This window comes from Aulostomus chinensis, chromosome 16 (genome assembly GCF_037954235.1).
Source record: "Aulostomus chinensis isolate RoL2024-O1b breed Wild chromosome 16, RoL_Achi_v1.0, whole genome shotgun sequence".
Taxonomy (NCBI): domain Eukaryota; kingdom Metazoa; phylum Chordata; class Actinopteri; order Syngnathiformes; family Aulostomidae; genus Aulostomus; species Aulostomus chinensis.
In genome coordinates, this window is record NC_141335.1 from 16488611 (window position 1) to 16516382 (window position 27772).

At 38.6% G+C, this 27772-nt stretch overlaps 2 protein-coding genes across 7 annotated transcripts in view; one reads left to right on the plus strand and one right to left on the minus strand.

Moving 5' to 3' along the window:
- Positions 1 to 744: 744 nt before the first annotated feature.
- Positions 745 to 26317, minus strand: hells (helicase, lymphoid specific). Of its 4 annotated transcripts, none has more exons than XM_086181437.1 (24): positions 26130 to 26317; positions 25286 to 25383; positions 24864 to 24985; positions 23880 to 24002; positions 23758 to 23799; positions 23651 to 23678; positions 22156 to 22214; positions 22034 to 22075; positions 21617 to 21844; positions 20591 to 20773; positions 20022 to 20129; positions 15413 to 15556; positions 14157 to 14353; positions 12363 to 12456; positions 12013 to 12174; positions 11375 to 11517; positions 10452 to 10596; positions 8125 to 8208; positions 5470 to 5589; positions 5118 to 5234; positions 2924 to 3083; positions 2664 to 2760; positions 2285 to 2361; positions 746 to 1199 (listed from the first exon to the last, which is right to left on the minus strand). In XM_086181437.1, the coding sequence occupies exons 2-24, from the start codon at positions 25380 to 25382 to the stop codon at positions 1111 to 1113; spliced, it is 2661 nt and encodes an 886-aa protein (XP_086037563.1). In that variant the 5' UTR covers position 25383; positions 26130 to 26317; the 3' UTR covers positions 746 to 1110. The 4 variants fall into 4 exon arrangements, with proteins under 4 accessions (XP_086037564.1, XP_086037563.1, XP_086037562.1 ...); XM_086181436.1 differs by lacking the exon at positions 26130 to 26317 and adding an exon at positions 25766 to 26116; XM_086181438.1 differs by lacking the exons at positions 22034 to 22075; positions 26130 to 26317 and adding an exon at positions 25766 to 26117 and having other exon boundaries at positions 745 to 1199.
- Positions 26318 to 26863: 546 nt separating this feature from the next.
- ncapd3 (non-SMC condensin II complex, subunit D3) overlaps positions 26864 to 27772 on the plus strand; it is an 82634-nt gene continuing 81725 nt past the window's right edge. For all 3 annotated transcript variants that reach the window (XM_086181435.1, XM_086181433.1, XM_086181434.1), the window contains exon 1: positions 26864 to 26963. In XM_086181435.1, coding sequence (XP_086037561.1) covers positions 26912 to 26963 — 52 coding nt within the window. In that variant the 5' untranslated portion in view covers positions 26864 to 26911. The remainder of the gene's footprint in view (positions 26964 to 27772) is intronic.

Below are 27772 nucleotides of genomic sequence, written 5' to 3' on the forward strand. Positions count from 1 at the left end.
GGAGCGATATAGCAGATCATTCCTGTCTGCAGCCATTAGGCTGTACAACTGCACACTATGAACATTTCACATCACTGTTTTTCCAGCAATGTACAATTACAGGTGTAATAACATTCCTATTTTTTCAATCTAATGTAAATATTTTTTTGTAAATTGTCCAATATAACTTATTTTAGTTTTCATGTAATATTTTAATTTATATTATCCTTTCTTCTTCCCTCTGTAAATGCTGCTGAAACTATTTAAATTTCCCCTGTATGGGATTAATAAAATGTTTGTATTATTCTTATGAAGCTGACAAGCGCTCATGTTGCCATCTATTGGAGAGCAGCTGCAGCATCTTCATGTTAGAGTGACCAGCAATGGCTGTTTGACAAGTTCCTGTGGCTATTACCTTCTTATTCAGACTGATAATGATACTTTGATACTTTCCATTCACAGGCAGAAACTAGAGGTATACTGACATGTATACACACATTTCAGATTCTGACTGGCTAGTGCGGTTCATTAATTAAGTGCTGATTTATGGACTAAGATTTTCAAATACTGAGGCATGAACATAATGACAAGAGATAGCTACTTTGAGCCTAGCAGGCTCAAATTTGAAGATGGCAAGGACTTCAACTTATGCCAGAACTTGATGAGGTGTTATGCAGGACAAAAAGTTAATCAACTTATAGTTTAATTATGTAAAACACATTAAAAATAATATGTATAAATAACACACGCAAGTGCTTTTATTACATTGGGTTCATTGAAGTGGTTTTGAATGTCAAGAACTAACAAAGCAGAACGAACCTGGTTTTGTCATGCACACGGCGACAAAATTTAATATCAATTAGAACATACAGTGGTTACACAATATTCAGTACAAGTACATCATAAACATCTCAGAAATAAATTGAAACTAACAAGGTGGTTTAAGTACAAGACCAAAACAAGCTAGAACGCCCCACGTCCCTCAAAAAAAAAAGAAGACAAAACAACACCCTACAGACAGAATTTGAAAATCTTTGCCCAACTAGTTCAATCAATTTACAGTTATAGACCAAAATACATTTTTTAAAGGAAGTTGTGAGTGTGCTCTTCATGTGAATATTTTATGTCCCCTCAGGTCAACATAATCTCAGATGATTCCTTGGCATTGATCACTCTGAAGACTCCCACCTTATCTTTCTTCATGCTCCCCTTTTCTTTATCTGAAAACACAAAACTTAACGTCAGACCACTACAGACCAGCTAGAGAGATAGATACTTTATTGATCCCAGAGAGAAATTCAGTACACATAGAATCATGATTTCATGTCAAGACTAAGGTATATAATTTTATAACAAGCAAAGAAAATGAACCACTGCTCAGTGTGTGGTAGTAATGTGCTAATTTTCTTTGCTTGTTCTTCAAAAGTTCTTGCCACCTTCCAACAAATGGAACACACTGGCTGGCACAGGGAGTTGTTTGTTTCTTAAATAAAGACATAATTATATACAAAGACAAATTCAGCTTCCTTTTTGGACTGAGGTGGCAACAGAAATCACAACAAACCCACACAGAACCATAGCAGAATTCATTAAAGTTCCCCCCAGTTATAGTTAGCAGATTTGGTGTGCACGCCAAGGTGAGGGATCACTGTTGCGAGGATTTTTTGAAAACTATCACTGCCTCCTACTTTCAAAATATTTGTCCTAATGGCAGAGCAAAGCCAAAATCCTGGTTTTAATGATAAAAATACAGTACAATAAATTAAATGTTAAAAGCAGTTTTCAGAAGATCAAAGCAAATGTATCAATCTCTTTCACTGATGATTTTTCTAAATGTTTTAAATCAGCTTTAAACAAATTAAACCTTTAGATCATGACTGTACATATATATGTATACAAAACACATATATAGACACATACACACACACACACACGTATACACACACGAGGACATATAAGGAGGACAACAATAAAAAATAATGATGGACTACTGAGCAGTTTCAGTTTCTCTCTTCAGATGTTATAAACATTACTTAAGCAAAATGTAAATTTGTGCAGCACTATTGTGACTAGCAAAGAAAGCAAAGACCATGTTCTCCAATGGCGTGTCACCAAGTTACACTGCCAAGAAGTGGACTCTAATGCATATTACGCTTTTGGTAGTTAGAGCAGACAATATAAATGCAATTATTTTTTTCAAAAGCAAAAGGAAGACTTTTCTGTCCACAGTAGGGTCATTCTAATCAAATGTGTCCTAAATACAAAGTGACAGAGCCTTTACTGACTGACAAAAAAGTCTGCTTACCTAACAAGTCACTGCGATCCAGCAGATCCTCCAGGTCCTTGTCGTTGATCACCTCCCCCCTTGATGCTTTCACCTCCCTGTGATGGACAAAAAAGTTCCATCAAAACATCAGCATATATATGCTGAGAACTTTATTCTGATTACTGACATCCTTTTCAGTTATCATTGCCCCTGCCAAAAAGTTAATGTGATCACTGCAGGTTCTCTGTTGTTGGTAGGATGAAAGCATTAGGTTGGGGAACAATCCATTTGATTTTGTAAAGGATGTGAAACCACACCCAAATCAGAAGAGGTCTTATGCCTATGCAGAGGTATAGAGCCTTCCAATCCCATTTTACTATACATGCATTTTAAACTTAAATTGAAAAAAAAGTCTTACTTCTCATTGCCTCTGGCTTTGAGCATCTCCATCAGTTCATCCAAATCAATACAGCTTTTTGTTTGATTCAGCTCTGCTTTCCCACCTTTGAACTTATCTATGGCAAAAAGGGAAAAGAGTAATCATAAAATGGTTGACATTTAAGGATAATTCATCACAGTTCTGGGGAAATTCGAGATGTATGGTACTTAAAGTAAGTGGCAGCAGAAGAGCAGGTCGGACAAAAAAAAATCTGGTTAGCCATTTTAAGTGACACTCACTCTTGTGGATGACTATCTGCTCTAGCTTTCTCTTGGCTGAGGCTCTCTCAAGGATCTTCTGGTCAATAGTGTTGGCTGTGACAAGACGGTACACCACCACTGGCTTGGTTTGTCCAATCCGGTGACAACGGTCCTGAGCCTGCAGGTCTGCCTGGGGGTTCTGAGAGGGGAAGGAAGCATCACTACAAGTTCATTCTTACCCATAAATGGAGAGCTGTAATAGTTACAATGTACCAAGTTGATAATAGCTAGTCAAACCAGCCACGTGAACTTAGTGTGAAGCGTGTTCACATCTTCATGAGTTAGACACCCAAGAGTGAGCCATTTAAATTCTAACTATACATTTTTGAGTAAAAAATGCTTTCAAGAAAATTTCTTATCTCTTGTGCATAAAAGCAGCGCATCAATTGCCAATTTCCAAATGGAGAAATTACAATGAGATGGTGGTTCTGTGAAGCCACCAATACTAACCACAGGATGGCTAAAGGGCGGATTCTCCAAACAGTTATGAATTTTGGGGAGTCCATAAAAAGTACAATTAGGAAATTTGCTACGTTTTCTAGTGATCCATCCATTCTCCCATAAAAATGAGTCAGTGAAGTCACCCTCCTCTCTTTATGGGCTATGAGGAGACACATAGGCACCTTGCCCATCGGAACACCCTACTCAACTCAATATTGTGCAGAGCCCAATGGGTAATTCACAAACATAAGACAACTGTCAGAATGTCTCATAATACCCTATCTCTGCAGAGTCTACTGATCTCTTGCAGAGAACTTCAATACATACCACACACACAGGGGCCTTGGCTCTTCCTCCATCCAATTGAATACATATAGGAGAAAACTCGAGCCACATCTCCTTACTGTGTTGCTTTGATTGTTAATACTAGCAGCAGCAGGGGCCGTTAATGGTCCAGCTGCAGGCTCAGGCTGCACACTCATGATGTGAATAAACATGACCATGGAATAATGTCTGACAAAAATATTTTGAGAGAGACAAAACTTACTGTGAATTACAATTTGAGAATATATGATGTATTTTTATTTTAAAGAACATACCATCTGATAGTATTCTTTGATTTTACATGATTTTGAAACAAAAATTGTTTATAATTCCTCCATGTAGCACTTGATCAAGCTTGAGTACTTGAGCATTCCAATTTAAAGGAATTCAATGTCTATGGTAGCAAGGATGCTGCCTGACACTTGTTTGGATTTGTTCAAGTGTGCAGAGGAAATCAAAACATGTCACGTCACGATGGTAGTTGTTGAAGAGGTCCGATGTGATGGTCAACATACTGACTGGTTCAGGAAGAAAGTCATTGCAGGACACAATGTGACAGCCTTGTGTTTTATTCCAATGGATTTTAGGAAAAAGTACAAGACCAGAGATTTACAGTACTTAGGCCCAAGAAAGTAAAATATGTCCATCTTGAAGAACGGCATCAATTCGCTGTTTGATAATATTGTGGGGGGATGGGTAGGGGTCATTTTAATCAATTTTTTGTATGTGCTTGTATCAGAGAGCTGATGCACTGCTTCAGCATTTCCTTCATCAAGGACAGCCTCAACTCCAGCTTTGTCAGTGAGCTGGATCACAATTGAGTCATGTAACTGTTGTTCCTTTAATGATGCGCTCGCTGTCAATAGTGATTTGGTGAAAAAAAGGAAGAGTTTTTTCAGTTTAGAGACATCCTTTGGATGAGTTCACAGCATGTGTCTGTGGCTGGGTATTTTCATTAAGGAAATATAGCCTCAGTTTGCGTATGAATCCATCCTGTTGTTCAATGACTGGTACACAGCAGTGGGTAAAAACAAGATGGCTTTGGAAAGCACATCTATTTGGGATTATTTAAACTAGGCTTTATGTCAGAATGTGCCATCAGGCTTCCAGCCATTCATGCATGGGGAAGCCCCAGTGGTGTTTCTGTGCAACAATGGTAACAATGATGTACACTGAACTTTAGTTACCCAAGCGCAGTTACTTTTTTCTACGCATCAAGGAAACTCCCTCTTTTCATTTGTGTTCATTGTAAACATGTTAAAAATGGGTATGTGATAAGCAGTGTATTAATAAGAGATTTCAGACATCCCCTCAAGATTGTGAACATAGCATATTTTCTCAAAGCAACACTGCGCCTAAATAGAGCTGCTGGAACAAACATTCTAAAATGTTGTTACTCTGCACTTACCCAATCACTGTCAAAGATGATGACAGTGTCAGCAGCTGTCAAGTTGATCCCAAGCCCTCCTGCTCTGGTGCTTAGAAGAAACAGAAAGACCTCTGGATCTTTGGAAAACTTGCTCATCTGGAAGAAAAGATATTGCAGTACCAGTAACAGTTCATACCAATATTTTTTACTCAGTAACAATTGAGGAAACAACAATAAAACCAAATTGTGTATGCAGTTTTGTTCATGGTAAATTTTGGATCATTATATGACATGATACTGTATATGTTAACACAGCAACCTGCTAATCATTTTTCCCATTTACACAGAAAGTATTGTAAAACATTTTAGGACATCCTTGTCTCAAACTCACATTTTCATCCCTGTCAGCATAGGACATACTGCCATCAAGTCTGCTATACTGGAAGCCACGCAGATAGCAGTAATCCATCAGTATGTCCAGGATTGAGGTCATCTGACTGAAGATTAAAACCTTAACCACAACAACCCAACAGATGTTTTAACACACAAAGGCATGGGTACAACCAACATGATATGCACAAGCTTAATGAAGCACAGCAGAAAAGTATCAGCCAGCAGTTGTTAGTCATTATGTCTTTATAGAAATTTCACGCACAAAGGCTGTTCAATGACAATAAGTGGTATGACGAGAAAAAAATATTTGCACATCATTCTCTATCATTTTTGTATTTCATTGTGTTGCCAATTACACATTTTAGGCAATATTTTTCATAATTTGAAAAATTGTTTCTTGTCTTCCACATGGCAAAGATGCAAGCAGGAAATCTGCATTATGGAAACATAAACAAAGATGAAAGCGATGGAGCAGAACAGAGGAATTCAATACATAGGACTCCAGCCAGCTAAAAAACCAAAAGGAGTTAATCAAACATGCCAGCTTAAACAGCCTGGAGGTTTGTATAGGGTCATTGTCCTGTTGAAGATAAATGGTGGTCCATTCAAAATTGAAGGCACGCTAAACACACATGGGATGGGATGGGATAGCATGTCATTGCAGGATGCTGGCATAGCCATGCTGGTTTAGCATGCCTTCAATTTTGAATAAATCCCCAACAGTGACATCAGCAAAGCACCCTCACACCATCACACCTCCTCCTTCATGCTTCACAGTGGGATGTACGGACAATCCATTCACTTTTTCTGCATCGCACAAAGACATGGCAGGTGGAACCAAAGATCTCAAATTTGGACTCAGACCAAAGCATAGATTTCCACTGGTCTAATGTCCATTCCTTGTGTTTCTTGACCCAAACAAATCTCTTCTGCTTGTTTCTTTTCCTTAGTAGTGGTTTCTTAGCAGCTATTTGACCATAAAGGCCTGATTGGTATAGTCTCCTCTGAACAGGCTCTCATCCCAGTCATAACAAAGAGCTTCAAGTGTCTGTTTATGGCCCACATAAAGGCCAGTATTAACATCACCACAGACCTCCACCAGTACTTCTACAGAGAGAACCGGCTCACTTCTGATCCCATCTCATCCATCCTCCACACAGCCCTTACACATCTGGAGACCCAGGGTTCCTACATCAGACTACTCTTTTAGTTTTTAGTTATGCATTTAACGCCCTCATCCCGCAGACCTTAATCAACAACTGCAGCTGCTTTGAGTCAAATACTGGACTGTCTGATCAACAGACTGCAGACCGTCAAGATCCATGACGTAACTTAGGCCTCCATCACCCTCAACACAGGCTCCCCTCAGGATCGCTCCCTGACCTTAACCCTCCTCACGTATGATTGCTCGGCCACTCACCCTAGCAATCATATTGTGAAGTTTGCCGATAACACAGTCGTGGTGGGACTAATCTCCCACAATGATGAGTCTGAGTACAGACAGAAGGTGGTGCTGCTTGAGGAATGGTGCAGAGCAAACAACAATGTTATATTTTCCTCAACATAGAAAAAACAAAGGAAATAATCCTGGATTTTAGATGGGGATAGATCTTTACCTTTGAAGATGCTCTTGCACTACAGTTCTGAAAATGGCAGTAATAGTTTAAAAATCTTTTATTTTGACTTATTTTAACAGTTTACTCAAGGGAATGTTGTGTATACCAAGATTTGTGTTCTTTCTTAGGCATGGCTGCCTGTCAAACTAGAGAATAAAAAGTTCAATGGCAATAATTCTATGAACTTACTTGTTTTACAAATGGATAGCTATCTTTCCACATCAAGACAGGGTTAGCAGTACACAGCTCTTTAGATTACACAAATTATATTATTTTTTATGCACTGGTATTGGATCAATACTTTATTGCCAGTACTTGTATCAGTAAATAAAAATGGTATCAGAAATTATGGAAAAGCTTACACTAGCAAAACAAAGGCACTTGGGTGAAGGATCCAATGCACAATAAATACTCACATGGAAATAAATACAAACTACTGAACTGCAAGGAATTCAGAAAGCATTTGAAACACATTATAAATCATTAAATATTCAAACAGACTTCAAGTGAACAATTTTTGGACCATTCTCAGTCTTGATGCTGAAAAGGCCTTTGACTCAGTCAGTTGGGACTTTATATTTAAAGTTATGAGAAGGTTTGGTTTTTGTGAGTGATTTATAGAATGTAAAAAAACACCTCTTAACAACATAAAGGCTAAAAAATTAATAGGAGCCCCTCAAACCTGATGGCATGACAGCAAAGCAGTAGACAGGGCTATCCACTCAACCCATCACTTTACAACCTTTTTATTGAGCCACTGGCACAAGCCATCAGAGAAGAGGCTGATTTGGAAGGTACATCATTTGGGGGTTGACAATAAAATTTGTCAAAATGTGGACTATTTGCTACTAACAATCAAAAATCCTCAAGTACCACAAGCCTGCACATTTACATTGCTGCCACTGTGACTAGATCTGATGCAACTTATTCAGAGCCAAGTATTTCACATTTTGAGGTCTTTATTCTTCTCGTCCCTGTTGTCTTTGAAGTTGGCCAAGTTGATAAATATTGGACCAAGAGTGCCCCCCCCCCTTCACCTTATGTCCCCTTTTCTTCAGTGCAGGCAGTAGTCTGTCAAGTATGAGAAATTTTCCAGAGCTCTTGACCAACTGCTCATCAATCTGCAGGGTAAACAGAAAAGAAAACATTTTGCGGCAGTCATTTCAACTGCCTTGTGGTTTCCTTCCACATTGCCGTAACTTGCCAACTTAACAGATATGCACAAAAGATGTGTAAGGTGTATGTTTAAAAGCACCAGAGTGTAGCATCTTGGGCTTGTACGCAATCCTTTTTAGCTGTGGTTACAGCAACATATTCAAGACTGCTCCTAAAAAAGACTGGTTACATTTTTTGCTGAAATGACAAAGTCTGCAGAGGTTACTGATAGTGATGCTGCTAATAGTCGAGTTCCAACTGCTTATTTTATGCATGTCAGAGAACAGAAGCCCTGGAAGCCAACTGCAACTTAATATGTGAAGGAGGAAGGGGAAACCAACATCAGTGAAAAACAAGTGTATGACAGTAAGACATCTGCAGAGTGACTGGATCATTTTAAATCCTTTACTCTTCTTACTCTTGGGATGATGTTCTGTTAATTTTCCTATGTCGCAGAGTGTGTTTGCAATGACTACATTAGCTGGAGTAGGCTATGTTCTGACAAAATGATCAAGAAATATTGTGATAAATGATTCATGTTGTGTTTAAAGAACCTGCATGTAATCAAGTACCCATTAAATGAGATCCATGTGATCAGTAAATTTTCCATCAAGTAGCCATGAATTTGAAGTGCAACTTAATTTGCTTCTGACATTGCAAGTCTGGTGGTGTGACCATTGTGCACGCGTGATGACATTGCTTAAAGAATATATAGTGCAGCCCCACTTAATTTCTCTAGGGAATAAATCACCAGAGAGTACATCTTGTTCTATTTGCATCTCCAGCAAGTCTGACCTCGCAACCAGTGGACATGATGCAAGTAAGACCATGTGCCATAAAACCAGAAACAACGAGGTCCTGTTTAATATTAACAGGACCAGGTGTTGCCTAGATACTCAACGATATTTGGTTAAAAGTGATAACCCTTTGTCCATAGCTTTCGCATTTTTTGTGAAATCCAAATTCTATTGATAACTTTTTATCAATGGGTCAGGGTTAAGTTTTGACTCACATACTATGCAGTATTTAGTAACTGCACTACCTAGCTCAAAGGTGTAATTTTCATTTTTTTTTTACACTCACAGTGGGGAGTTGAAGTACTGTACCAAATTTGGTATTTAACTTGTCTTTACAGAGATATAAATGATTTTAGGTTTTGGTGCCACCTTGTGGTCAACTGTAGCCAAATTAAAGACAGACATCCTCTGACTCATGTGGATTAAGATTCCAAAAGTTCCTGCTGATAGGAGTTGTATATACCAAGATATCGCATCACTTCCTGTTTACAGTGCATCATGCAGGAAGCTGTTCCTTTTTTAAACCTGTTCCATTCAGCAGCTGGGGCAAGCAGTATCCATGTTCCTGGTGCCTTGTTGTACTGAAGCAGTTTTACTCTGCAAAGGAGGAATCTGATAAACTCCTCCTATCGCCATATGTGTTTAATTTTATTTGGAATGGTATTGGTTCATGGATAAAGCTACCAGACTGAGGCTCAGGAGTGGATAGAAAGAGAGGACAGGGACAGGATAGGGAAGACAAGGGGGGACACACAAAAACAACAACAATAGCAGAAAAACAAACAAACAAACAAGCAAAAAACAGTAGCAACAATAACAACAGAGAGAAAAAGAAAAACATTGGTTGCAGAATTTCCAGGGCAAATTTACCATTTGGTTTAATATAATTTTAAAATAAATGTCTGAGTGTGTGATTATGGATCAGTTGTGCACCGCATGTGTGTATGTGTGTGCTACGGTTTGTCTTGGATGCTGTGGGTAGCTGACTGTAGCTGATGTGGGGGACCAGAAACACACGCCCCCAGTCTAGGGTAGCAGGCAGGTTGGGAACAAGCTACCAGGGCACCCAGAAACCCCCAGAACACAGGGAGCCCCAGGCCACCTCCCCCAGAAAACAGCCACAGGCCCAACCCATGCCAGGACCCGCAGGAATGCATAGGAGCAGCAACCCCCGCCCGGAGGCAGCCCAGAAAAAGACAGGACAGACAGAGTCCAAGTGATGACAGACAGAGTCCAAGTGATGACAATAAGATTCCCAGCACCACTGGTACAGGGAACGATGTTGCTTTGCATATGCTGCTACCAGTCCCTTTGTGCATGGACCACCATAAAACAAAACCTTTGCAGTTTCAATAGCCTTTGCATACATCACTCCCAGCCCCTTCTGGCTTCAATTAATTACTGCACCTTACCTTGAACTCCTGTGTGGAGGAGTCAAGGGGGTACTCCACCAGGTAGGGATGGTTACAGCACCTCTTTAACAGCATGAGAATGTTCTGTAGCTTCAGGTTGATTTGAGCAGCCATTGGGCTCTGGATGTCCAGTACAGCAGGAGAGCTGAAGGCAGAGAAAGTGTTAGCAGATTTAAGCATGCAACCTGTAATGCTATAATGCAGTATAGCATTATATATACCTTTTATAAGTTCAATATAAAGTTTATTCTAAACTGCACTATAGCTGTCACTTCCTGCTCTTTAGCATGGCAATGATACATTTGCATTAACTTAACATAACTGTTATGGATTTTGGAAGCAACAGAAGTGAACCTTTATATTGACCATTAGCATGACCATGCTAATGGTCATGCTAATGGTGGCATGCATTAGCATGCATTAGCCCTGGCATGCATTAGCATGCCAGGGCTAATTTTTGTTTTTGACGCCTGTAGCTCGACCTTACATTTTTGCCACTAGCATTAGCATGCCTTTGCCTTAACATGCTAATGCTAACGTTGCATTTCTTGATTTTGGACACAAGTTGAATGTATTAGTCTAGCAAATGCTAACTGAGTTTTTATGTATGTAATAAGATAAAATGTGCAAATAGTGAGATCCACACTGGAAAAGTAGTGTACCCTAAAGAGCCTGTCATAAGCTGAAGAAAAGACTGATGACTTTGAAATAGTATTTCTTGATGTTTCCTTTTACTTCATCAATTTAAAAAAAATCTTTAAGTTGTGAAATATTTCTTAAAAATTAGTTTTCTGACATTTTGCTTGCTCTTCCACTAAAATTGCAAGAATTGGAAAATATAACAAAAAATTTGGCATTATTAGTCGGGCTGTCTGCGCAACCTTCAGGCTGAAAAAGCCTTCAACCAAGGTGAAATACAGAACCTCTGCTCATGCTCCTTTTGGACCCTCTCTAGGTATTTCTCCAGGTCATATGGTGTGTCTTTATCTGTTTCTCTGTAGTCTACCACCTTTCGACAGCAGCGCTTTGGCCTGCTGCTTAAGGTCAAAGCCACAGGACCCTCCATCTAAAAGCAAGAAAACAGATTATTTAATTGATGATAAAAGACTTATACTTTTATCAAGTAATGCACGGATAAGCTCTTAAATTATCCAAACATGCATGTATGCACAAAGTGTGCCTCCAAAAGTCACTCCTCCAGCTGTTTATTTTAAGGCTTTAATGTGTTTTTAAGACATGTTTCTGCCATTACATTCAAACTGAGCTAAAATTTCTTATGAAATAGTAAAATTATAACATGATAGTTGATATGTTGTCTAATGTTCTACGGTGATTAAAATATGGGTTTGAGATTTGCCAATCATTGCATTATATTCCTGTTTACATTTTACACAACGTTCAAACTTTTTGGGAATTGGGGATTGTATTTTCTAAGAGGCGTTGAAAAAAGTATGTTTTGTGATTGTGCTAAAATATAAAAAATTATAAGGCAGTATACAATCTCATATGATCCAGCTCAGAGAGAAAAGCCTAAACATGTTTATTCATCTTGTGGCGTTACCTTTTCCTGGCCCAACATCTTGGCAATGGTTTTGTTCACCACAGCAGTGTAGAAAGCTTCCTGTTTTGTGGTCAGAGGAGCGTAAACAATTATCTCTTTCTTGGGAGGTACCTCCAATGTCACATCTGACTTCAGCCTCCTCAGCAAGAATGGAGTCAGAATCTAAACAAAATATATATGTGTATATATATATGAATATAATGTCAGGTGTCTTATGTACGTAATGTAAAAATTCATAATAACGGTCTGGGTTAATGATTCAAAACAACTCCCTAACCTTCACAAACGGACAAAAGCATGTTAAACTTCTGTCTTTTGATTGTGCATCACCAGGCAATTTGGGGACTGACCTGGTGCAACATGCTCAGGATGTTCTGTTGACGCTCAGCGGCCACCACATTCTCTGCCTCCCGGAGTGTGTCAATGTCAAACCACGACTCAAAACTACACAACAAACATGTTCATGACAGGTTAAACGGTATTTACGTACACAATGAAATATCTTACCATCACTAGGCCTGCATAATTATGTCCAAAGGGAGTCATTATTATTTTGATTCATTTTAAGATCAATATCAGTCAAAAAGCCAGCAAGCAATAAGACACATTTCATACATAGAAGCAATTCAATGTCCTTTGCAAACATCCCAACAAAAAGCCAAATCCAAAAGTGTAACATTTTAGGACTCTGAACACAAATTTGTCCAGGTCCACACACAAAAAAAAAAAATGTGTGGCAAATTGTCTTTTCAAAGAGTAAAACCTGATAAGCAAATGACTGACAGCATATCATACCAAATGCAGTCTAATTTATAAAGGTATCTTCAAAGGAAGATTCTATTGGCTTTTATTCAATGTAACCCACAGAAAAAAAACACAAATGTAAATTTTATAATTTGGTTTTTGGCAAAATTGTATCCACAAAAACACAAGGGGATTTGCAAATACAGCCACCCTTAGTATCAGTATTCGTACTAGAAGTATTCATATTAGTATTCTCAAATACTGTACTAGCATAATCACCAGCATTTTGTTTGTATCGTATTAGTTAGCACTTAAAAATTCATATTTTTCTGAAGTTGATTGCTTAATTAACCTGTAGATGTTGCTAAAATATTTAATTGGTCACATGCAACTTTTTTGGGGGGGGGGGGAGTCTGCAAGTTAAGTTTTTACCTAGTCGCATTTCTGCGGGTCTATGATCATTACTATTTTGGTAACACAGACATTTCAGATGAAAACAGTTCTTTTTTCCTCCACTTTTGCATCCTCTCTCTACCACTTCTGCACTCTCCTCTGTCTGAAGATGGTTTCAACAGCAATCACATCCATCCTCAACATAGTTGCTATTTCCACAAGCAGTGTTTTGGCAGAGACAAGTTTTGCCCTCCCGGCTTTTTTACTTGCTTAGATTCTGCTGGTTTGGTCGTTGTATCTTGGTTTATGTATCATGCATATCATGTGCACATAGAGAAGTCATATTGTGCGCTATTATGTCTGATCCATATTATACTGTATTTGCACACCACTGCAATCCTGTTTTGGTGAGAAGCCATTAATCTGATTGTTGTTAACAAATTAATATTAATGTGGCCCTCATGAGTGATGACTTATAATACACATCTTGCAATTATTGCTTTGATTCTCTTCGAGTAATCACTGATCAACTAGCTTGTGTCATTCAGCTCATTGACATTGACAATTTATGGTTAAATGTGGGCTTGATGTGTTCACATTTCCAGGTAAACTGATACCTGAAATTACAACATGAAATTGCTTGCAGGTGAGCATATGCACTGTTTAATAAATAAGAGTTGTTTGCATATGCAATTTGGAGCTTTTTTGTGTATGTTAACTATGAATAAATGAAATCCTATAATATAAATGAAACCCTTGATGATTTGAAAAACCATTGCATCATCTTAACAACATTTTTCCTCATCTGGAGGATGCTTTAGGTGTTACACAATCAGCAAAAACATGTATTTGAACTTCACCGTAGAAATGCAGCGCTCTGGTGCAACATGACAGTATGTTTAAATCATCCCCTTTTCATTTAGATCCATATTTAGTTGCATGTTTTCCCTCTATGCATGAGTTACTGCTTGTATGAACAACTAAAGGGAAAAAAAAAGGCTGCATACCTCTTGAGGTCATCAAAGACCTCAGGAAGGAGGAAGTTAAGGAGGGACCAGAGCTCAGCAAGGTTGTTCTGAAGTGGTGTGCCTGTCAACAGCAGCTTGTTGTCAGTTGGCAGCAGTTTAAGCTCTCGCACCAAACGACAGTTGAGATTTTTGATCCTGTGGCCTTCATCCACTATTAGGTATTTCCACTGGTAGCGCTGGAAAAGAAAATAAACATTAGCTGCCTTCTCATAGTACCCATGAGAAAAGCGAAATATATTGAACTCATCAGGTTTATTCACATATTACTGCAGCTTTGAGTACCTCCCAGCACCTGTGACTTCTGTAACTGTATTGTTGTAATTTGTCTTCCCTCTGCATATAATTCCTCTTGTTCTCTTAAGAGCTAATATGTCTCCCCCAGATATATCTCTCTCTCTCTCACTCAAACAACAAACCAGATGGATAATTCAAAACAAGACTGTAGTTTATTAAGCCTTAAAATTTCAGTGAGACCCATCCACAGAAACAATAAACTTGTTTTAATCTCTGCATGATTTTAACAACAAGAAACCAGGCAGGATGTCCTTCCATTCTTCTTTGTATGCACTCTTACTGACAATTTTCCTCTTGAAACTTTTTAATGGCGACATTTTTCTCTTGTGCCCTTTGATTAAGCCAATTTTGATTATCTGATGTCCTGGCGCACCATATCATGGCTTAAAAAAAGAAATGGCTCAAATTCAAATTTAACAGACAAACCCTGGTCTGCATAATCAGTCAAATCAATTACATATTGTCAAAACATAAGTTTGCTTCAGGGGGCTTTACAGTCTGCACATTATAAAATAAGATGCTGGCTATCTATGATAACTAAGTGTAACATATTAATAGCGTACAAAAAACTGATATGCAATGAAGTTCTGTGGTTTTCACTTTTAAATTGAGAGGAAAGGTTTGTTGTTCAGTTGTGCTTTCACCAATATAAACTAGAGGTCACTCTGAGAGGACATAACTGTTAAGGTGAACTCAACAAAACCTGAATGTAAAAATTTTCACTGTGTGAAAAAATATCAAATGGATTCACCCTCTTTCTATTACTTCAACTCTTTCTTTTCTCCAAGTTTGGCTAAATTTGGCCCTAGGCAGCATTTTGGTATCCCGCCAACAGCCGGCAATGTGATAACCCTCAGTGAACACATTGTTTTTCTACTGACACATTTAAATGTACACTTGTAGCTGGATGATATCTTTGATTATATGAGGAGTCCTTTTACCTGAAGGAATTTTCTGTCAATCATGGCGATCTCAAAAGAGGTGACCACCACAGGGCACATACCGAGGGGCCCCTGAATCTTGCGGATCTGCTTCAGCAACTTGGCCCTCTCTGTCTGGGGGCCATGATAAAGCAGCACAGACACCTAGGATAAACATATGACATATTTTAACTTAATGACTACAAAGTTCTACCTGCATTCTGAAATATTCAAGTTTTGTAAGAACTGACATCCTAGTTAAAAAAAACAAACAGACACAGTATAGTTCAAAGTGAAGGAAAAAAAAAGAGGCCTTCCTTTTTCTTTGGTTGTTTTAAAAATTACCTATGCAATTTTTTTGTCAATAGAACCTTGTGGAGTAGGGTTTAGTGATCTGTTCAATTTTTCAGATTGTCCAAATCTGTACAATGAGATCGCCAAAGGGTGGGAAAAGTTACATCACTGACAGGCAGCAAGGATGAGGGACGGAGAAGCTGAGTCAGTGGCAAAACAAGATGCCATGATGCAAATAAGAAAAGCACCAATGGAAGCTGTCAAATTCTCTAATTGGTTCTGGTTACCAGGGACCATTATTACCGGTGGACAGGCAGATGAAAAAAATGTATTAAATGGTAAGGACTGTTGCTTTGTGACTACACTTTTTAATGTGATATAGTTACATAGTCAACCATTTATAGCCAGGTTTGATATGAAGCTAATAGTGCTTTCAGTCACAAGACTCACCATCCTTCAGAGGCTGCTAAACTGTCAAGCTACCACCATTAATGCAATTCAGCAGTCCTTGTTAATTGCATTTTTTGCAAAATGTTTAAAATACAAACATTGCAGCATGAGTAGGTTGCGTGTACAACAGCTGTTGCAAAATATTTAACAAAATAGTTGGTTCCATTTTTAAATTGTAGAGAATAGGTGACCCCAATTAAATTCCTATTAAATGTTGATAGGCAAGCCAGTAAATAAGCAATTTTGGAAAAACAATATGGTACCATTTATCCAATTACTTATGAACGATCTCATCCCCAATGGGTACAACTATTTTGGAGGCGAGCATACTGGTTATTAAATAATGAATGTTTATTTCTTTTTGTGATGAAAAACAAAATTAAGTCAGTTCATTATGTTTCATTTTTGGGGGCAAATATTCGTCAGTTTTAATGTGGTTTGAGTAAGTTTGTTCTGATGCACAGAAATGTGAAAACATTTTTTTTAAGTCACGATACACCTTGCATGATTTTAACACCATCCATCCATCGTCTTCTGCTTATTCCTGTTAAGGGTCGCGGGAGGGGGGGGGCTGGAGCCTATCCCATCGGCTACGGGCGAGAGGCAGGGTACACCCTGGACAGGCCGCCAGTTCATCGCAGGGCCAACATATATAGACAAACAACCATTCACACTCACATTCATACCTACGGTCAATTTAGAGTATCCACAATTAGCCCAGTCCCCAATTGCATGTCTTTGGACGAGTATCCGGAGAGAACCCATGAAGGCACAGGGAGAACCTGCAAACTCCACACAGATAGATCCCGTCCCTCCCGTCCCGAGCCGGAACTCAAACCAGGAACCTTCTTGCTGTGAGGCGACAGTGCTAACCACTGCACCACCGTGCCGCCTGATTTTAACACATTGGTTGCCACTGTTGAGTTTGTTGTTTGCCACTGCTGATGAATAATTGGATGCTACTGAGGCAAACGTCATTTTCACAGATGAGCAATGTATTCAGGTTTTATTTCAGTAATGTCACTCAAATGACACACTCATAAGTAACTTTAACTTACCTAAGATTAAGTCACCTAACATTAAATGAGGCCACTACCGAAACAGCTCTTTAACCATCACTCAATCATGCCAACAATCATGGGGTAGCCCGGTTCTGTACTCAAAGAAATAAAAACTTTAATTATGTCCAAAGTTGTAGAACCTGCAGATGGTGGAGTAAATATGATGTCATTTACACTGCTTGAATACTGGAAAATTTTGAGAGCACGTAAATGCAAAGAGCAATATACTATTTAGTGGTGTTTGTTGTGTTTATTAAGTGATTCCTTTTTATGGGGGAACAACAACCTGAGACATGAGAGTTCATCTCAAAGAAAACTAAGACTGCACGACAACGCAGTAACATTTAAGATATAAAGCAGATGGTGAGGTCCATGGTTAGATTTCCTCTTTCCTATTGTCTGTGGTTACACTAATATTACTGTTGTAGGAACTGAAGGAATCATAACATAATACAATAGTATGAAACTAGTTATCAGCTAAATTCACTATAAAGCTGTTCTAAGCTACATATTTGTCTGCTGTAACACACTGGAGCAAGTAACATGAAATAGTGACAAAAATGGCTTGGGTTATTGACACTGGAAGTTAGTCCTTAGTTTGTGCAATTGCTCACTTTTGTCAATTCTGCTACCGCTTGGTGCTAACGCTCTTGGATTTAATGGCTGCAACATCACCTGACAAAATCACAAAACACAGGGCAGTGCTATGATTCTGGCTGAATTCACAAATAAAAAAAAATCAAGCTGAAAAACTTTTGTTCTGCAGACTAAGGCAGCAAAGAGAAGAGAGAGAGCTCAGTGAATTTAATTCTGTTATTTACTGACAATGAGATACAGTGGTTACAATAAAGCATTTTTAGTTCTGCCCAACTACTCTGTCTGAATGTTGACTATGAAAAACTAGGTCCATGACCTTCTAACAGTCATCACCAGTGTACAGACACAGGTCCTGACTTCATACAGTCCAAATCTGAAGTCATAATGTCAAAAAATTACCAGTATACAGTGTTTGGCACACAAAATTCCTCCTTGCGTCCTATTTGGAGACTCCAAAAGGACGTCTGGATACCCACAATAGCATCAGATCATAACAAAATCTTGGTCTCTAATGACAACCAACACTGGCAGGATGCATTTTCACAAAGGATTTGGATATTTTTAGTCATTTTGGGATGAACAAATGGAGAATACTAGAGCAAATCATCAATAGCATAAAAAAACTATAAAACTGTAGAAGTGTTCATAATTGTTCTGTATACTGAATTGAAATTGAATATGACTGACAATAATAACTGTGTGGCTTTTGAGGCTATTCCAGCCTGTCTACCCCACTCATACACGAGGACTTACTGTAGTTTAAGTTCCCCTCCCCCGTCTCACACAGCTAATTCACACATTCCTCATGCAAACTGGGCTGCTGACTGGTCGACATAAGTAAAGAGAAGTAAACAATGGCATGCTTATTATTCACTGTTTGTACATAAATGCGCATCTGGAATAACTGGATCAGTCACTCATTAACTCCATGTCTGGGTCCACTCCTGCAAAAAACTTGATGTCTTCACTGTTGACCGCAGGCTCCTCGTCTGAGGCGGATGACTGAAGCACTGTTTCAGCCTCTTCCTATGCTAAAAATCACTTATTGGCCATCTTTTCTCTCGCTGTCTCGCATTCACCGCATCGACCACTCTCGATGGCATCACCCTGACCCTGAGTACAACTGCAAGGAACCTTGGAGTTAATATTTGACCAGGACCTTTCCTTCAGCTCCCACATAAAGCATGTGACTAGGTCTGCCTTCTTCTATCGCTATGATTAGGAATATCCTTTCCCGGAGTGATGCTGAGAAACTGGTGCATGCATTTATCACTTCTAGGCTTGACTACTGCAACTCTCTCCTGTCAGGATGTCCCAAAAACTCTCTTAAGAGTCTCCAGCTGGTCCAGAACGCTGCAGCAAGGGTTTTGACAGGAGTTAAGAAGAGAGAACACATCTCTCCCACTTTAGCTTCTCTCCACTGGCTTCCTGTAGGATCTAGAATCGACTTCAAAATCCTTCTGCTGACTTAAAAGGCTCTTAATGATAAAGCTCCATCCTATTTGAAAGAACTAATTAGTCCCTACTGTCCTACAGTACCAGAGCACTTTGCTCCCAGAATGCAGGTCTGTTAGTGACCCCTAGTATCTCTAAAAACAGACTGGGAGGTAGAGCCTTCAGTTACTGTGCTCCTCTACTGTGGAACCAGCTCTCTCCAAGGGTCAGAGAGGCAGACATAATAACTACATTTAAGTCCAGGCTTAAGAACTTCCTCTATGACAGAGCTTTAGTTAGGGCTGGTTCAGGTAGCTTTAATCCATTTATAGCTATGCTGCTATTGGCTTAGACTGCAGGGGGACACATCTGGTTACATGGAGCCCTCTCCTCTCCTCTCCGCACATTTTGGAACAGTCATTACCTGTTGCACTTTGTAGTTTGGCCTTGGTGTCTTGCAGTCTGTGTTTCCGTAGATCCACTGGAGCTCCATCTATCTGCACCAACTGCAAGTGACTTGTTGTTGCCTACCAAACTTGATGCTGTCATGCAGGGTATAGTTTTTTTCGTCTATTTATTGGCTAAAAGATTATCCACTTTTATACGTTTAAATCCAACAAGTTGTTTCCTTCTTGTATTGGTGACGGTACACTGCGGCTTAAGGGTTTACCTTCTTTAACTACAGAGCATGAAGCAATAACATTTCTCAAACTATGTAGTATAGTGCAATAAATATTATACAATAGCTTTCACCTGTTTTCAAATTCAATATAAAACTAACGATTTACATTTACCTTTTTGGTGGACATACTTTCTAATTCCACTGCAGTTTTTGTTGATTCCCGAGAGAGGCTGGAAAGGGATTCAGTTGGCTTTGCGTCATATGGTGCAAAGTAATACCACTTCAAAACACGAGGGGGAACAATGAGATGGGGATGGTGGTTAGTCACCACTCTAAATAACTTGCTTTGCCTTACTATTGATTAAATATTTTTTTAAAGTCAATAAATACCTAAAATAACTTGGATGTCACATCAGGTCTGACAGGGGAAAAACCCATGTTAATCAGATTTGGAATTGTTGCATAATATACCTTTAATCAAGATAGACAAATTGGTAGGTATGCGGATGTCCAGATAGAGACTATGTATACTGTCCATCCTCTGAGGACAAAATTTATAATTTAATTCATGAGGATCAAGGCAGAGCCTCCCATACTTCATACATCTGTATTATTACCACAAACAAGAATTAAACACATTAGGCTAACAACAAGCTCCAAATCTGATCAGGTTCTTCAATTTTGTGCTCTGCTTGTCATGTGTATGAACCTGGTTGGAATATCAGTGACACATTCTCTTACCTCTGGTGTGAAGCGCTTGAATTCATTGATCCAGTTGGGCAGTGTAGACAGAGGAGCCACCACCAGGAAGGGTCCCATTACTTTCTTCTCTATCATCATTGCGATGTGTGCAATACACTGAATGGTCTTTCCCAGTCCCATTTCATCAGCCAGGATCCCATTAATGCCATTCTCCCACAACATCTGATGGCACAGATCAAGCAGAGTTGACTTACATTAACATGAACACCAAAGACCAGGACGCAGAGGTGAAAGTACTGCAGACCTGTCAAACAGAGGTTATGGAGGTTAGTCAGTCAGCCAGAGCTGTTTGATATGCTGTGGGAAAGGGAAGTTTTGAGTTCCTAACAGGAGATGGTACCTCTATGACCCAACTTCAGATAAGAGGTTGAACATGGATTAAAAGGCCAAAGGGCTGTTTTACAGACCCTAAACTGTATGATTAGTTGGATACTGATGAGGCCACAAAACAATACTGTGCTTTCAGACAAATTTGCATCATAAATTAGAAGCTTCAAATTCAAAATCTAATGGAGGGAAAATCTGACGTCTCTTCAAACTCCCTAACTTCATGAAAGACCAATCAAAATTGAGGAGGCAAAGCTTCACTTTATTTTAATTTAGGCAGGTGAATATTGAAATAAAGTCTAAGACCTCTTGGGTATATATGAAAGATTTAACAGTTCAGTAATAGATAAAAGTAAAATCTTTTTTCCTCACTTTTTGTTAGAACTGATCTATATAAATACATTTGGAACAACTTCAAGAGCTTGGGATCTTGAAATACACACAAAAACATTGGGAGTATGAACTGCTTGGTAACATGCACTTGCTGAAGTTAGGACTGGAATACTCAAAAGAGGTGAGATTATTTTATTGTTCCTTATATTAAGAATAGAGCTTAAAATTTGACTTAGCAAAATCAGAAAAAAAGGAAAGGTTTCAATATGTTATTTTCAACAACATACATAGTGAATTTGATCTCTTAGAGGGGAACAGAACAGACTGTGCTCAAGATATACCCACCCTAAGCCACTCGATGCCCTCAATCTGATACCACCTCATGACCCCACCAGTGAAGAGCTGGGGCTGCTGTGCAGGGACTGGCTGGCCTTTCACCTTCCTATGGGGGTGCAGAAGATGCTTGGCGTTGTCTCGCATAGTCTCTGACAGACGATTCTTTATGTCTTGGTTGGAATCGCTCATTTTCTCAATGTCCTCAGCTTCTAGTTTCTTCTGGGCTGATGCCACTTCCTATCATGAATTGTTTGAAATAGGTCATTATGGGTATATAAAAAGGTCATTGCTAAATCTCTTTTCAATCAGACCCAAATGTCCTCAAAAACTAAAATCTTAAATTCCTTTTTGGATTATAAAAAAATACATTCACATTTCATCAACACAGAACTTGAAAAATTATGTGAAAATAAAACAGATCATTACCAGCTCCTCTACTTTTGCTTTTTTTGCCTGCGACATAATTTCCTGAGGACAAAAATTAAGCAGAGCCCATGTGAATATATCAAAGACAAATCCAAAAATGCACAAGTCATATCAGTCCTTACTTCTTTTGATATGACGTCCGCAATTTTGTAGTCATCATCCCTCCTCCTTTTCTTTTTATCTAGTTAAATAAGAGAGCAAAACACTTTACATACCATCAGATTGGGACTTAGAAAACATCCACACCATTAACAATAACTGAGCATCCACTCCGATGAACAGCAATTATTTGTTTCCAGTTTTAACAAGTGTGCACTGTGCACTCAGGTTGCCAATGGCAGCTATGGAAAATGAATATTGGTTAGGCTACTTGTTGCTGCTGTACATTGCACAGAGAAATATAACACAAGTAGAGGGATAATGGATACAAAACCCACACTAATGAACTGCTAAATTTTGAAGACATATTTACTGTGTGACATGATTTCTGTATTCCAGCACTGAGGTGAACAGGAGACAGCACAAACTTCTAAGTAGGGACAAAAGAACCATTTGGCAGTTTTTCTCATGTTTAATTATGTTTTTTTGAATGAGAAATCACCAGCTTGATATAATAAAGAGCATTACATAAAGCAACTACATAAACTGAGCGATTAAAATAGAACACATGACGGTGTCAGGAGTGTTTTGATCATACAAACAGTAAGGGATACACAGAGTATGCATACTGTATGATGAGGGGATTATATTAATTATTTAGGAATAAAAAGAATATTTTATTTAACCCACACTGGGGAAATTTAAATAAATATGTTTTTTTTTAAACTTCTGCCTGCTGATGGCTCGCTGCATGGCAAAAAACAGACAACCCACAGTTTGAAGTGCAAACTTACCATCTTCCAGTAGAGTTTGTCTACAGTAGAGCAATAAAGCAGAACACTTTTTTTTTTCATAATGACCATCAACCGAATGATCCTTGCCCTTATACTTTGTGTGAAAGTGGCAAATTCCTTCTGTCATGGCTAAGGTTTCACAGATGTAGAGCAAGGAGGACATGCATGTACAAAAGATCTACTATAATCAAGAAACATCAAGAACGAGAGTGTGTTCCTGCAAATTCAGGTGGATTTTGATCTGATGAATCATAGAAACAACAGCCAGTCACTCTGAGAGTGGTTCTGATATTATTAAGTCTCATCGATATAGTTGTGGTGTGGACCATCTCCATTCTATAAGAATGATATTTTAAAAACCACAGAGTTATTGTCATTAGGGGTGTAACAAGATATCATTATTGGTTTTCATGTCTGGAAAGAAGACTGCAAGTGGGAATGGCTTGGCCTGGATTGTCAAAAATACCATTATCTTCCACGTGAGAAGTGTTGGGTCGTACTGTGGCCACATTTTCTACATTATCCAGATAAAAAGTGATGTTCAGATAGTACAAAAATCCACGTGCATTATAACGATGCTCATCCAAAGTCATGTTCAGATCTGGGTGTATCCATAATTTACCATTCATGGTGTTGACATTCTAAAAACAGGGGTTGGATTTGTAGTTTACAAACTCAATATATATTTTATCCTGTTGTATGAACACATAAAATCTGCACTCACCTTTTTCAGGTTCTGTACTGTTTCCATTCTGCAGAAACACATAATGTTCAAGCAATAAGAATTTAAGAATACTTGGATATTATGCCAACATTCTGTAGGCAGTGTACCTTCTTGGTCTTCTTTTCAAGTTTTTCCTTCCTGAGTTTCTCCTGAAATATAAAAAGCAAGGATTTGTACAGCTGCACAAACAGCACAGACAGTTCCTGTGTGACTGTGACAAATGCTGTACCTCATTCTGCTGCTGCTCCATTTTAGTCAGCAGGAATTTAGAGTAGATGTTGCTCTTCTGTAGCAAATGCTGCAGTCTTTTAAACCGCATATCGTGAGAATCTCTTTCCCATGATTCCCGTGCCTTGAGGAGAATGTTGCAAAATATCACACATTAATGATTGCAATGTTATTACTGTAATCAACGGGGTGTCACATGAAACTGTCTGAAACATATCTACAGACAAGCAATAGTGCAGGAAAGAGCCAAGGTACTCAACTGGCAAAAGAACTAATTAAATCAAAAATTGGGTCTCATTTCAGAAAGGATGATCAACAAACTAGTGCTGAACAATGTGGGGAAAGTTTTAAATTGTTTTTTTTCTGATAGATATTGCTTTTTGTTCTGCAGTTACTGTTACCATTTTGTCCAAACCTCATTTCCATCATCACTTTATTACTCTTTACTGCAAAGATAAGAATATAAGGTTTGGACTTAAAGTGATGATCACTTTTTTGATGAAAAAAAAAAACACAAAGTAAACAGGGAGAATGTAGAAAAACATAGAAAATAACATGTGTTTGTGTACTTTTGGACACCATTTTGTTTGTAGCTGGTTTTAAGGGGGGTCATTAGCTTCAAGCTAAATACTGTATACATGACTAGCCCTTTCTGCTATCTGGAGTCACGCAGCATGCAGCAGTCAAGAAAAATATGTTTTGAGCACTCAACACACCCATTTGTGAGTACTTAAAAGGTAAAAATCACAACTGCAGTGGCACACCTGAGGTCCAGGGAATCTTTCAGTAATGGGGAAACAATGTTAACACAAGCTATATATAAGTTTATAAATGTTTGGCTCATTCTTATATCACTTCCAGGGCAGGTTAAATGTGACGCATATATATATCATGGCAAATAGCCCAAAAGTGTATCTTGTTAACCCACAAATCCTGCCTCACAATACAAGTCTAGGATCATCTTGATGATTACTGAGCAACAAACCTTTTCCATAATCTCCTTCTCTTTTTTCTCCCCTGAAACCATCAGCTGCTTCTCCTCTTCTTCCATTTCCTTGGTGATGATTGCCTCAGACAACGACATACTCTTGGATTTCTCATCAGTATCTTAACACAAATATTGAACACTGCTTTAAAACATTATATACAAGCCACAAATGCCAAAATCACTACCTACATTATTTCTGATCTAAAACAGGTATTTATCACTCTTCAATGCTGAAAATAAACTTTCAACTCTGGACATTAGTTTAAGTTAGATGGAATGCCACATTACTGTCAGAATTATTACCTCATTGCATAACCTAAAATCACATAAAATTGATTATTAAATTTTGATTAGCTGCAGAAAAAAAAACGCCAACATTATGTGTGTCTGATGTCTCTGGAGATTTCCAATTTACTGACCATTTGCAGATCCAGTCTCCATTGCTGTGCCCAGGGGCTCCTCAGATTCATCAGGTTCAGGGCAGTGAGGGGACACACTTCGAGTTTTTTCCTTCATGCTGATATTTTGGGCAAGACCACAACCACTAAGTGTTTTACAGGGGGAAGACAAATCCTTTCACATAACAGCCCTGTGTTATATGGTCTTAACAAATACTTTACAAGATATTTCCGATGAGTAACGACCCTCATCCACAGTTAACATTAAGAAAAAACGACATGTGGTGAACATCAAACTGACTTTAGATATACAATTAATTGACGACACTTTAAGCTCCTTGCAACCTAAATGACATGCAGTCCATTTCATAATGATAGACATATAAACTAACACCTTTCCTGCCCATTCTTCAACAACTGTCGATGTACAACGTGGGTAACGAATGCATCATTTTAGATAAAATATCTTAATCAAAATTAGAAGCAAATGATGTAACTTACCGGTTCATTGTCAAGAGCGAAACAGAACCTAATACGGTGTCAGTAAGTCAGTCAGTCTGTAACTATAAATTGTTCTGTTCGAGACCACAACAAAAGTGCAACCTGTCCTGTGTTTTACATGTAACTTTAAGTAGGTTTAGCACCTCCTTTTCGATCCTTAAACCCTAAACTGTCGCTGTCCATGCAATATGCAAGGTTTTGCTGGATAGTTTTAAATATATGAGTTTAAATGTACAAATATGACAGTGAATGAAAATAATGTCCTTTGAAATAGAAACAAGACCAGTGTACGTTCCTCGCCCACGCTCCCGATCCAAAACGGCGTGTCTTACGCTACTGTTACTAGCTGACAAACACAACGTACCTCCGCTCTTGGGCTTTCAAGATAAAAGTCCCAATATCCGCGCTGTCAGGCTCGTTACTAAAACCTAATTTTGTTCTTCGAGTTATTACCTACACCGAGAACGTTGTATAATTGATGATTTGATTTGTATGTTTTCCCAATTTTCTTTTCGAAGAATACCACCGGATCTATTTTCTGGTAACTTAGATGAGGGGGTGTAATTGGGCCAAAAAACAAACTCAAAACAACATTTATATTTTCTGGTAAATATGACGTCAACAAATAAAATGTAGTGTCCTTGCTCTACACGAATATTTAGTTTTTGTCAGTCTGATTTAATGCAGATTGTTTTTTTTAATTTAAAACACAACATACTGAAATACTTTTATTTTGTCAATATGTTGTGTCATTTCCATCATACAATTTATTCACTTTACAATTATGACGCAGCCTGGAACGTTATGTTGGGTGGTGCTATTCGGTACTTTCGCGCCATTTGGGACGAAAGCACTATCTGTGCAAGAGGGGTACATCTAAATTACGGGAACAGATATGACGGTATTTTGCGAATCAGTGTGATTGTTGAAGAAAACATAACAATATTATATTATTGTAGAATTATATCAGCGAATGGATTTTCACAGAACAGGCCATTTAAATTGATATGATTTGTTTTGACAACCAATACCTTCCCATTGCTGAGGAAAGTGGTAAGGCCTTGGAAAAAAAAAAAAGATAGGCGCAGCGTTACACATGCGTACGCGTACGTATTCCGGGCGGGCTAATTCAAAGTATAAACCAAGATGGAGGTGATATCTGCGCTGCAGTTTTTGAAGTTACACGAAATTCCTCAAGGTAAATAATCGAATACGAGACTTTTATTCATGTATTCAAGGTACTTTGAAGAATGCGATTGACATACCTTTTACCATTTATTGCCGCCATCGATCGAGCATCTCTAGCAAAGATCCTTAATTATATGCCCTGGATATATGTTAGGCTAAAGGGAAAGCTAACCGTGAAGCGATATTATAGGGCTAAGCAATGAATGTTGAACGTGAAATCAGAATTGTCCTTCAGGCTAGATCGCCATACCAATTTGTAAACAATCCAACCTGTTCAGGTTCAATTTATGCTTATTGTTTTTCATCTTAGCATGGCTTTAAAAGTCCCTTTGGCGAACGCAACCTTCGCCGCTTGTTTGAGCGAAGCCTACGAAGTTTCCATTGCCAACTTGCAGAGCGCATTACGCGATGGATGTAACGTTGTCGGACTTGATCTGAAAACGGCCTGTGTGAGGTGCCGGACCTGACGGTGCTTGTAGTTTTTAAGGCCAGGCGCCGGACCTGACGGTGCTTGTAGTTTTTAAGGCCAGGCGCCACAGTTGCTCTCAACCGACTCAAGAGCCTTTAAAAACTTATTGCTCTGGTCTGCGGGACCGCCGATCGGTTTAGAACTGCTGTCAGCACCCATCGGAAGTTATTCAGTGGTTATCATTGATCATGTTTATTCCAAATAAACTTCCGACCAGACCGAATAATTTTTGAGCACTAAACACTTGACACATTCCTAAAATCCGTTTCATTTAGATGTGTATAGCAACAAAAAATTCTCATGAATTTAATTTGAACAACTATCAAAACCCATGAATAAAATGTGACAAA

What these genes read in the sequence shown, in the direction of transcription:
- hells (XM_086181436.1), bottom strand. An exon ending in CAGTACAGAACCTGAAAAAG is followed by an intron (nt 22,215 to 23,650) that starts GTGAGTGCAGAT and finishes TTATTTAACTAG; the next exon opens with ATAAAAAGAAAAGGAGGAGG. An exon ending in AAAGCCAGAGGCAATGAGAA is followed by an intron (nt 2,362 to 2,663) that starts GTAAGACTTTTT and finishes TGTCCATCACAG; the next exon opens with GGAGGTGAAAGCATCAAGGG.